Source organism: Polypterus senegalus, chromosome 18 (assembly GCF_016835505.1).
Source record: "Polypterus senegalus isolate Bchr_013 chromosome 18, ASM1683550v1, whole genome shotgun sequence".
NCBI classification, from domain to species: Eukaryota; Metazoa; Chordata; class Cladistia; order Polypteriformes; family Polypteridae; genus Polypterus; species Polypterus senegalus.
This window is the reverse complement of record NC_053171.1, coordinates 56,663,850-56,676,575: the sequence shown is the minus strand read 5'-3', so window position 1 is coordinate 56,676,575 and position 12,726 is coordinate 56,663,850. Positions and strand designations below refer to the sequence as shown.

General features: G+C 38.7%; 1 protein-coding gene across 1 annotated transcript in view; it reads right to left on the bottom strand.

The window, feature by feature from the left end:
- The window catches only part of copa (COPI coat complex subunit alpha), a 64,548-nt gene that overhangs the window by 38,071 nt on the left and 13,751 nt on the right, over window positions 1-12,726 (bottom strand). The window contains exon 6 of the mRNA XM_039742232.1: window positions 5,288-5,397. Within this exon, the coding sequence (XP_039598166.1) occupies window positions 5,288-5,397 (110 nt within the window). The remainder of the gene's footprint in view (window positions 1-5,287; window positions 5,398-12,726) is intronic.

The window sequence follows — 12,726 nt, the reverse complement described above, 5'->3', positions numbered from 1 at the left end:
AGTTTTAGTTAATATGTAATACATGCTCTGATTGGGTAGCTTCTAAGCCATCCGCCAATAGTATCCCTTGTATGAAATCAACTGGGCAATCAAACTGAGGAAGCATGTAACCTAAATTAAAAGACCCATTGTCCCAGAAAGCGCGAACCAGCTTAAAAAATCCATGATATATATTTAGATGTGCTTACATTTAAAATCCGCAATAGAGTGAAGCCGCGAAAGTCGAAGCGCGATATAGCGAGGGATTACTGTATTTATAATCTTTCCTGTCCCAATATGCTGAATCTTTTAAATGAAGTCTGTGAGACTTGTGTTTAATGACTTTGTACCATAATTTAGGATAGGTTTCTCCGTTTGGAATTTCAGCCCAGACAAAACGATCCATATCATCAGCAGTTAATATTTTTTTTTGCAAAATAACCAATAAATGCATGCGAGTTAAACACTGTGTATGAAATTCTCTGACTTAAACTAATTTCCTTTTGTTTGCGTCAATGCGATCTACTCTATCTTTTTTTTGATACTGTGGTGACTGACGTAATAAAGTGGCACAAAAGTTCTACTTTAACAATCGCTGACTGCATACCCCAAACACAACTGTCTAGCACCCTCTCCAACCCCTCCCCCCACGGGTCTCGTCTCCCACTTACTGCATCAATCAGCACCCAGCTATCAGTCTTCTGTGCTGTACTCCACCCTCCCATTGTCATTTCATTAGTTTCACTTTTATTTCAGAACTTCTGTAAAAATAATATTTGGAATCTTTCGTGTCCCACTGTGCTGAATTTTTTAAATGAGGTCTGTGAGACTTGTGTTTAATGACTTTGTACCATAATTTAGGATAGGTTTCTCGGTTTGGAATTTCAGCTTAGACAAAACAATCCACATCAGCAGCAGTTAATTTTTTTGCAATGTAACCAATAGATGCATTTGAGTTAAACTCCGTTTTTGAAATTCTCCGACTAATTTCCTTTTGTTTTTTGTCAGTGTGATCTGTGTTATCTTTTTTTTGATACTGTAGCGACTGACGTAATAAAGTGTCACAAAAGTTCTACTTTAACAATCGCTGACTGCGCAACCCCAAACAACTTTCTAGCACCCTCTCCAACCCCTCCTCCCACGGGTGTCACCGCCCCCTTACCGCATCAATCAGCACCCAGGTATCACTATGCTGTGCTGTACTCTGCCCTCCCTCCAGTTTGGCTGGGACGCTACAATACTTTCGCCTGTTACTGCTTTCACATTCTGTACCTTTCTCTGCATATGTATCGCGCCTTGGGTGTCTTTTTCTCCGCGATGCTCTTTCTTCTTTGCTAAAGGCACATGACTGAATGTTTTGCTGGCTGCCTGTGGTCTTATTTGATAAGAAGGGCGTGTCTTGCAAGAATTTTATGTTCCACGGCCCCACGAGACGCTCCGTTGTCAGTCTTTTTTGTCTCGAGGGTCTTTAAAATGTCTTTTGAGAACTTCCGAGAAGATCACGTCTCGTCGCCTGGCTATTACATTCCAGGATTTTCTTTTATATATAGAGATATATAGAGAGATAAAAGTAACAACAGCTCACTACTCAAAACAGAAAATGTAGGGAAAACCCGGGATCAAACCTGCAACCTCTAATTCAGAAGCAGCCCTTCTTACCTCTAACCCACTCATACAATTGACAAATGGGTTTTGTTTTTTGTTTTTTTGAAATTTTATTAATTTTATTGCAATCATTCCATACAAATCAATCAATTTTTACAAAACGTGGGATTAAGAACAAGTCGATCCTCACCCCTGAGAGAGAGAGAGAGAGAGAGAGCGCAAGGCCAACATAATTAAACTTAAGGCTTCTAAACATACCTAAATTGATGAGTTAGATAAGCCAATAGAGATGGATGGAGAAGAAAAAGAAATGCAGAAATAATTGCTTCCTCTGTGCTTCAAGAGCTTATTCTAAAATATTACTAATTAGATCCTGCCATGTTTTGAAAAAAATCTGTACAGATCCTCTGAGTATTTGATTTTTTCCAATTTCAAATAGTATAGAACATCGGTTTCCCACTGACTTAAAAGAAGAGAGTTAGGATTCTTCCAGTTTAGCAGAATCAGTCGGTGTGCCAAAAGTGTAGTGAATGCAATCACAGGTTGTTTGTCCTTATCCACTTTAAACCCAGCTGGAAGAACCCCAAACATAGCTGTTAATGGGTTAGGAGGGATTGTGAGACCAAGGCTGTCTGAGCGGTAATTAAAAATTTTGGTCCAGAAAGATGTTAATTTGGTGCAGGACCAAAAACATGTGACCCAGTGAGGCTGGGACTTGATTGCAGCGTTCGCAGGTTGGATCTTGCCCTGGAAACATTTGAGAGTTTTAGATGAGACAGATGTGCTCGATATATAATTTTGAGTTGAATAATTGTATGCTTTACGCATATGGAGCTCGAGTGAATTCTCTGCATTGCTATTTTCCACTCCTTTTCTGATATATTGATTGAGAGATCTTTTTCCCAGTGTCCTCTTGGATCTTTGAAAGGGAGGGACTGTAAAATAATTTTATAGATTGCAGAGATGGTGTCTAAATCCTTGAAACTGAGCAATATTTTTTCCAGCATGAACGAAGGTGCAAGATGAGGAAAATCAGGTAGGTTCTGTTTAACAAAGTTCCTAATTTGAAGATAGTGAAAGAAATGTGTAGCTGGAATGTTAAATTTTGAATGTAATTGTTCATACAATGCAAAGACGTTGTCTATATAAAGATCTCTAAGCAAGTCAATCCCAAATTTTTTCCAGATATTAAAAACTGCGTATGTTGCGAAGGTTAAAAGAGATGGTTCTCTTGCATAGGTGCCATGGATAAAAGATTCTCCATCTTAAAATGCTTTCTAGATTGGTTCTGTATTCTGAGTGAGTGGAGCACAATTGGGTTATTAGTATACTGCCGATAACTTGCATTTATTGGGGCACAGAGAAGGGAATATAAAGAAGTACTGCAGGATTTTAGTTCTATTGCGGACCAAGCCTGTGTATGTTCATCTATTTGTGTCCAGGTTTTTATAGCTTAAATGTTTGCTGCCCAGTAATAAAACTGGAAGTTAGTTAGAGCAATGCCACCTTCTGCCTTTGTAGGGTCGCTCTTTGGATACGTGGATGTTTTGAGTTCCAAATAAATGGTTATTGTTGAATCTAATTGCTTAAAAAATGATTTATTGATGTATATTGGAATGCTTTGAAATAAAAAGAAGCTTAGGAAGAATATTCATCTTAACAGTGTTAATTCTTCCAGCTAGAGTAAGATGAAGGGTTGAACATCTATGCAAGTCTTGCTTAATTTTTTCCATGCAGACGGCTAAATGTTGTTAATAAAGATCTTCGTTTACCCCAAGGTATTTAAACTGTTCTGCAATGATAAAAGGCAGGTTGTCTAATCTAATAGTATATGCTTGAGAATTCACTGTGAAGAGTACACTTTTGTTCAGATTAATTCTGAGACCAGAGATCTTTTGAAATTCTGTGAGTGCTGTTAAGACTGCAGGCACAGATTTCTGTGGGTCTGATATACAGTACCATCTCATCTGCATATAGAGAAATTTTCTGTTCCAGTCCTTCCCTGATAATCCCCTTTATCTGATCAGCATTTCGACAGTATATTGCCAGTGGTTCAATGGAGATTGCAAACAGCAGCGGTGACAAGGGGCATCCTTGTCTGGTACCACATTCTAGTTTAAAGTAGTCCGAACAGATGTTGTTAACACAAATGGAAGCTTCTGGATTGGTATACAGTAGTTTGATCCATGCACAAATGTTCAGGCCAAAGCCAAATTTCTCCAATGTAGTAAAAAGGTAGTTCCATTCAATCATGTCAAATGCTTTTCTGCATCCAATGATAGTATTTCTGGAGTGTCTGACTTAGTTGGTGAGTATATTACATTAAACAGGCGTCGAAGATTTGAGGATAAGTGTCGACCCTTGATAAATCCAGTTTGATCTTTTGACATTACTGAGGGGAGCACTTTCTCCATCCTTCTAGCTATAATTATTGAGAGTATCTTAACGTCATTATTCAAAAGTGAAATAGGTCTTTATGATGCACATTGTAATAAGTCCTTATTTTGTTTAGGAAAAACAGTGATTAATGCTTGGCGAAAAGTTTGAGGAAGAGTTTGATTGTCTCTGGCTTCTGTAAATGTTGCTAATAGGAGAGAAGCTAGCTGAGCAGATAATTTCTTATAAAATTCTACAGGGTAGCCATCAGGGCCTGCTGCTTTTTAGCTCTGCTACTTTCTTGGTTTCTGATTTATTTCTGTGGGAAAGATACAAGATAAGAGCCTTAAGAGCTTCCCAGAGTATTCCTGTAGAAATCTCTGAGGATGTATTTGTCTATAGGAAGAAACTGATTTGTTTGGATATAAATTCTGTACAATTCTCATCTACTAATAGAAGTGGGTTGAGACGCCACCTGCGAGATGAATGTGTGGGGCATAGTGACTTCAGCTCCAAGATCAGAGGTGCATGGTCAGAAATAATAGCATCATATTTGCAAGATTTAATCATAGGCTCGGTTTTTACTCAGACAGCAACATGTAAATCGAATAATTTTTTTTTGGTTATATTCTTGATTCTTGAACTTTTTTGTTATACGTTTTGTGAAAGTTATTTGATATTTGGACTTCACTCTTCACACATTATATATTTCACATCAAAGGATTATCAATTATTACTATAACATGAAAAAAGTTTCTATTTTAGTTATGTGTTCAAAATTTCTTGCCTCTCATTTCCTGTCATCCTCCATTTATCTAGATCCTTGTAGAAACAGAACAAACAAGTATGTATTCCAAAGAACGATACATTATTTACCCTATACAATTCCAAGCACTTCACACTGTGATAAACACACTTGAGCTCTGAGAATTTTGCATCTTGCTTCAGTTGCGTCAGTGGGGGATGGAATAGTAGGTTGCTTGCTGCCTGTGCCGATAGACACATTTGCAAAACAAAGATGCTAATGAGGAGGTGTGAAGGATATTATTGCAGCCTGGCATTACAACATTTTCGTAGGCTTCAGGGATTCTAGTGTTAAATTTTATTATTTATTTTTAACAGCAATATTTCTAACAGGATATCCAAGTTTATTTCAGTATAGTAGTTAGCAGGCACCCATGTAAGGTAACAAGCTTTTGACAAATCCATTTTAATTTTAAATTTTTTAGTGTTCAAGTGATCCAATCAATGGGTTTGCAGGAGAGGTTCAAATTATCTTCTTACTTTTCTCTCTACCATTTTCACTGTGCAGTATATTTTTACTCACCAGAAATATCCCACACCCGCACAGTTTGATCCAAACTTGCAGATACAACCAAGTCTTCAGAAGGATGGAATTGAGCACACATCACATAGTGGTTGTGGCCAGTCAATACACTAGATTTAAATTTAAAAAAAAAAAAAAAAAAAATTTTGAATGTTTTGGAAATATTCTTTAAAGGTGATGCCTACATACAAAGATCACAACATATCAAAGAAAGAGTTTGAAAAATGAAGAATTACTTCAAATATCTAAAACAAGACAAATGTCTGACAAAATACAAGGGTCTTCAATACCAGATGCAATTTTTCCTTTGTTAAGGTTTCATAGACTTTTTCACAAAGACTGAATTTACAGAGAGAATGCTGCAATTTTTACCCCAATATGGGAGGTCTTCTCTAAAAATCACAACATTTAAGAAGGAATTTGAGAGAGAGAAATAAACCACCACACAACTACCACAATATTGGAGGCACATATACTGTAAAAAGAAAACTATCAACCCACAGTAGCACTAAAACCCTTGCACACTCCAAGTAACACACAGCCTCAATTAAATGAACAGCCTGATGCCATTAAGGCAGCTCATCCACAGACTATACATTATTTGTCCAGTCTATCGGTACTGGTATCACTTATGTCCCATGTCAGGAATCACCCTTCAAGCTAGTGTAAACAAGCGCTTTATAGTGCCCGATCCGGCATAGAATACGCAGAGGCACGTGTTCACACTCACAGGTATTTATTTTTTTTTCAGCTGTGCGACACGTCTTCCCCGTGCCACACAGCCTAAACACAGTCCAAAGCACAAACACACAAAAAACCAAACTTTCCTGCTCCACCACTCCTCCCAGGCAACCTCGTCCTCTTCCTCCCGATTCTGGCCTCGATTGCTGGGAGGCAGGCCCTTTTATGCCCCACCCGGGAGTGATCCAGGTGCCTGACCAGCTGGTCTTAATTGCACCTCGGGTGGGGCTGATCCGATCCAGTGTGGTGGCTGGATCTCTGCAGCACCCCCTAGCGGCCACCACATCTCCCAACCGGGCTGCTGTGGTGGACTCCATGTCCCATGGAGCCACGGGGAGATTGAGGAGGAATCCACTGCCAGGGAGACTGCCCCAAGCGCCCCGGGGGAGGTATTGCAAAGTCCATGATGGCTCCCCCGGGACGTATGCATCAGAGGCGTCCCGGCCGGGCATGGGACCCGGCTGTCCGTCACACTAGACAGTGTGTACAAAATTGGGTTTTTGTACAAGGATTTCTTATTTATTCCTATCTATTCTCACAGTGCCTTACATACACCAATTTACATGCATGTGATCTCTGACAATCACGACAATTTACTTTTGCTGTACATCTTACTAATGGAGAATTTTAAACTATGGGCTCAGAATCTGAGATGTGGTAAAAGGACTACAGATTAATAAGAAATAACCTTTGTAGGAGATTTTTAATACAAAAAAATCCAATTTAGAGTCTTCTTTCCTATTTTTGAAAGTCTGTTCTTCAACTCTAAGGTTGCCTTAGAAAAACTGTTAACAATTAAGATATATGGAATACCTTGTATCATAACATCTATCACGCACATATGTCCGAGAACCACCTTCCTGGTTCTGGTGAATTAAGCAGTTCCACGTCTGGACAGGGTGGGTGAAGTTAATGGTATAATCTCCTTCCCCAGTACCACTGAAGGGACACCAAAGGAAGACGCATAGCTCTGCCACACACCTACAAGAAGACTCTGTCCTCGGCTGTGCCAACACTATAAAAACCAAGCGACTAGAGAGCTGGGTGTCTGCCCTTCACTCACGAAAGAGGGTGAACAAAGCAACCAAATCCTAAGCCACAAAAACCACAGACGATTTATTTTTTTTGTTTTGCCACCATGCACTTAACCCAGCTGGTGCCTCAAATAATCGCCTACTTAAAATAGTTTGCTTCCAGCCATATTACACTACAATTACTTCGACATTTTGCCATATTGTTCACCCCTCTGACTTTAATGCATACAGTATCTCACAATAGTGACTACACCCCTCACATTTTTGTAAATATTTTATTATATCTTTTCATGGGACAACACTTAAGATATGAAATTTTGATACAATGTAAAGTAGTCGGTGTACAGCTTGTAGAAAAGTGTAAATTTGCTGTCCCCTCAAAATAATTTAACATACAGCCATTAATGTCTAAATCGCTGGCAACAAAAGTGACTAGACCCCTAAGTGAAAAATGTCCAAATCTTTACTCTCAGTTTCTTTAGCTAGGCAGTGGTCATCTTGGAGGTGTGTTTGGGGTCATTACGTTGGAATACTGCCCTGCAGCCCTGTTTCCAAAGGGAGGGGATCATGCTCTGCTTCAGAATGTCACAGTACGCTACAGTACATGTTGCCATTTCCCTCAATGAACTGTAGCTCCCCAGTGCTGGCAGCACTCATGCAGCCCCAAACCATGACACTCCCACCACCATGCTTGACTGTAGGCAAGACACACTTGTCTTTGTTCTCCTCACCTGGCTGCCACACGCTTGACGCCATCTGAACCAAATAAGTTTATCTTGGTCTCATCAGACCACAGGACATGGTTCCAATAATCCATGTTCTTAGAGTGCTTGTCTTCAGCAAACTGTTTGCAGGCTTTCTTGTGCATCATCTTTAGAACTTCTCAACTGAAACCCTCCACCTGCGTCCTTGACCCAGTACCAACAAGGTTTTTCAAGGAAGTATCAGGCGTGCGAATTGATAATATTCTTGACATAGTATATTCGTCATTAAATACAGGGGTCTTCCCAGACTGTCTTACGACTGCTGTAGTTAAACCCCTACTTAGGAAAAATAATCTTGACCCCTCTGCTTTTGAAAATTTCAGACCCATCTCTAACTTGCTGTAATGGAAGGATTTTTCTAAAGAGATGGGGGGATCAAGAGAGCAGATGGGCGTTGGTCGCTCAGCGCGAAACCCAGCTGCATTACTAATGTTTTGGGAGAAACAGCCGGGAATGTTCTAAAGATACAGCCAAGGCTATGTAAGGAGTTGTTTTTCACTTCGAGAAGCTTTTTTCACATGTAAGCATATTACTGTCTCTTCTGGTATCAAGCACTAGTCTCAAGGCAGAGTAGAAGAAAAACATAGCGCCGTGTCCCGTGGAAGGAGGGGGTGTGAGAAACTGATCACTTCTGCATACACTGCTTCCACGTAGGCCGCTTTTGGGCAAGGACACCTAATTAGTATATAAGGGAAGGTTCCGCCCTCAGTTTCTTTGGATGCTCAACCGTGGGGAAAGGCGCAACCGCCCGGTATCTGATAAAAGGCACACGGGGTGATCCTCTGACGAGACTGACATGCGGGCTCCCTCAGTCTACTGGTCTAGGATGATGGCTCTGGGTCTTTTGATGTATGTTACTGTATGTTATTGTAAGTATAAGTTTGTCTCTTTAAGCATATATATTTATTTCTATAACCCATTCATATGTATTTATATGTTATAATTGAATAAGTAAATTTTATTTAAGTAACGGACCTCTTCTCTCCGATTCTTTGCCTACTTATGTTCTAATCCCTTGAACCATTTTCCCAAATCAAAACATTTTGCCGTCACTTGCAGGATTTTGGGAAATCTGGTAAAATATTGAACTGTTAGGTGAGGCAAAGGAAATCAGAGATGCTTAAGAAGAAGAATAAAGACCCTGAGGCAGCTCCTTTACCTCTTCCCGGCTGGGAGGAAGCGGTGTGAGAAGACTGCACCAGAGAATTGAGATGTGGGGGGGGATCAGCACAATATTGGCAGAAATTGAATCCCCCAACACCAGTGAACGTACGAGCTGCGCTTAAGAAATGTCAGGTGTCTGAAAAAGAACCCATAACGGGCTTGCAGACGCGGGGGTGGGTTTTGTTAACTGCGGTTAAGAATTTAGACGGCTTGGTAAGCGAAAAGGAAAGGGAGATTAAGAAAATGCAAATGGTCTTGGTGGGTGCGTTAGGGCGGGCCTCGATGGCCGAATCCCAGGTAGCTGTATTATTGCCGCGGGTACAGCGGGCCGAGGAGATGACGGAAAAGGTAGCCTTATGCATAGCCAAGACGAATACTGAAAAAGATGTATAAAGAGAATGCCATATAGATTAAGCAACGATCGCTCAGTGTTAAAGTGTGTGGTGGCAGTGGTTAGCACTTATGCCATGATTCGAGTTTATTTGTGATTTATGTTGAAGCTTACATGTTGTTTGTTTTGAGTTAATATTCTCAATGACAGTTTAGTCTTTTTGACGAGAGTGCCGTCTTGCTGTAGTATCGAACCGCGTGATTTCTTGATAGTTGGATTTGCCCTAATTGTCGCAGGAATGGATCGCCACGGAAGCAATTCCTCGTTGTCGCCGAGTCATTTCGCCAATGGAGTCTCCTTGATCTAGAAACCAGCGCCGTTTGAGCTGAGTAGAATCGTGTTAGAGTTAACATCCGCTAACGTCATGAGAGGCTGTTTTATATTATAGTCTGATAAGTAAAACAACCTTCAGAAAAATGTAGGAGGATAGCACCAAAAAGAAAAATTAAGCGATAGGAAAATGTTTGAGTATATAGATTTGTGTGCAAATATGTATATATCTGTACTTATATTTGTGGGGAAAGAATAACAAGCGTTGAGAAGAATATAATGCACGAAAAAGAAAAAGTGCACTTCAAAGGTACCTGGCGCTCACTAATGTCTGTGTATGTGAATATGTCTGTGCTGAACTTATTCAATGTGTGTGCCTGCATATTATGTGTATGCCTGAGCATTAATTGTTCTCTGTGTGTGTGTAAATATGTTTGTGCTAAAAATGTGTGAGCGTGCCTGTTATTTGTTCCGTGGGTGCGTGCGTGTGTTTGGGAGTAAGAAAGCAAAAACATGGAGACTTCTGGGTAATGTAGTTCAATTATGATTTGCTGAAGCTGCCGTGTGCATATAAACTTCCAGAGCTCTGAGTAAATATGGGTTAAAATAAATGTGAGTATGAGTAACATTTGATAAAATGAAAAATGCATTCACTTTTAATAATAAGTGATAATAAGTGACAAAACTGAGGTAAAGTTGAATGTGTTAAAACAATAGTTTGGGTGATTTTGTGTATGTTATATAGTGTATTAAAGGGATCCCTATGTGTGTATGTTAAATAAGTTTCAGTGTGTTTAAAAGTATGTGTAAAAATATGTGGTGTTGTTTGCAAGAATTAAATAATTGATATTATTATGTGTAGGAATGTGAATGTTGGAATTAAAAGAGCAGATAGATAGATAGATAAGTTTATTAATCCCATTAGAAAAGATATGAACATGTGGTGTAAAAAGGTCTCCAGATTAAGCATATTATATGAGCACCCCTTTTATTTGAGTACTGGCCAGACTCTGATAAAAGGGAGGATTTGAATTAAAATGAGTACATTTCGATTGAAGGAGACATTCTTTTAGCAAAATGAAGCTGGTTATTGGTAACACTCCTTTCAAAGCCCATGTTGATTAGTGCTGCTTAGAAAACAAAATTTGTATATTGGAGAGGCAGAGTACAAGGAAAGCTGCTATAATGTGAGGGTTACTTGTATGTGGTAATGAAGGAAAGTGTAAGTCACAATATGGTGTGCATTTGTTTAGTGATGGTCAAATGCAACAACTGGTATGAAAAATGGCATGTGGCAGTATAAAAACCAGCCAATGCCAAACTGTAAGTGAAAGAAAGGGAATAAGGAGGGCTAACTAAGAGAAAAACAGACTGTGCTCTTTGGAGTCAACATTCTGAAAGACGTGTAATAAAACATCTGGAAGATAACAATGAAAGAATGTGCAAGATCAACTGTCTTTGACAGAAGGTTATGGGGAAAGGAAAATCAGTGTATATAATTGAAGTAGATTTTTATTTAAATATGAAGTATTTTCTTAGTTTGAGATTCTGGGAAAAATTTACCTGATAAAGAAGTGGGTTCTTCATTCTAAAATATGGGTGGAAATGTGCAAAATTCTTAGAGGGTCTTATAGTAAATAAATAAAGGCACATTTTGCATTATAGGGCATTCTAATATATTGATTTCTTTCCTCAATTCATTTCTGTGTAATATTGACATGTTTGTCTGAAATACAGTGGAATACTGGGATCACAACAAAACTAATAGAAGGTTCATTTTTATATTTTTGATGCATTAATGAAATATTGAATAAGACATTTTATTAAGATCCAAATGTAATGTGGTATTTTAATAATTAGTAATAAAAAGAAATAAATATTACTTAGGATACATGTATAGAAACTTTAAAAATGAACACCTTGTGCAAAAAGAAAAATGTTTTAAGGACTTTGTATAACTGAACAATGGTTTGTGATTAGATACATGGGGAAGAAATGTGGAGCCTAACTTTTTGTTATATTTAATGTCACCAAGGAAAAGATTAAGAATTTACCCGTCTAGATTGCGGATTTCTTTCTTGACTCTGCTTGATATGTTAAGAATGAAAACAGCAATATTGACACAAGTGTCAATAAGGGGAGTATTGGTATAAGTATGTTTAATTTTATTTAAATTTTACATTTTGAAACCAGTTTAAATTTTGGAACTTTTTAATTATTAGGGAACAAATGCAAATAATTTGAATATTATGTCAATGTTATTGGGGCCAATTTTTGTAATGATTTATTATTGAGTACTTTTCCTTTTGTAATACATTGATTGACTTTATTTTAATAATGATTTGGGACATGTTTTTTTTTTTTTAATTGAGTGGAAATTGCAACCGCAGCCAAACTAGAAACAGCTATAAAGGAGGACTTGAACTTTGTGCTTATCAATTGAAACTTTTACTCTGACTGTTTAAAGACAAATTGACTTAGACAAGCACAGACTGGATTGAACTGACCGTTTGTTTCACTGCTAGCAATATTTTTAATAGGGGTACCCCCAACGAAACAGATCTGACATCTTATGATCCATAAGTAGCTACTAATGAAGAATTAATAGGCTGACAATTTAAATGAGCGTTTTTAAGTCTTTACGTCTGCAGGTGAAAGCTGTTTTTTTCCTAGTGCCTCGTAGATGACAGCATTTGAAGATGAACCAGAGATTGGGCTGTGATAAAGGTCTGCAGATAAATTTATTATCTGACTCCAAGGAGAACCCAGCCATACCAAAGAGGGAATCAAGTCATGAATCAGGCCATCGATCAGCTGACTACTGGACAACGCACCTTGATTCCAGTTCCAGGCATCATGGATACCTCCTGCCAAGAGCTTAATTATGCTGGTGATGTTTGAGCCCAAAAGATCATCGTAGATTCCGAATCATAGATGACATCCACCTACTTGGGTCCTTTTTGCTTGGGATGTTGGACCCCAACACCTGCTTTGGTCCTTATTAGAGAAGAAAATCTGTCACACTTTTACTCTGCAGGGCTCAATGTTCTTGCTGGAGCCTGCTTTGACTGTCCA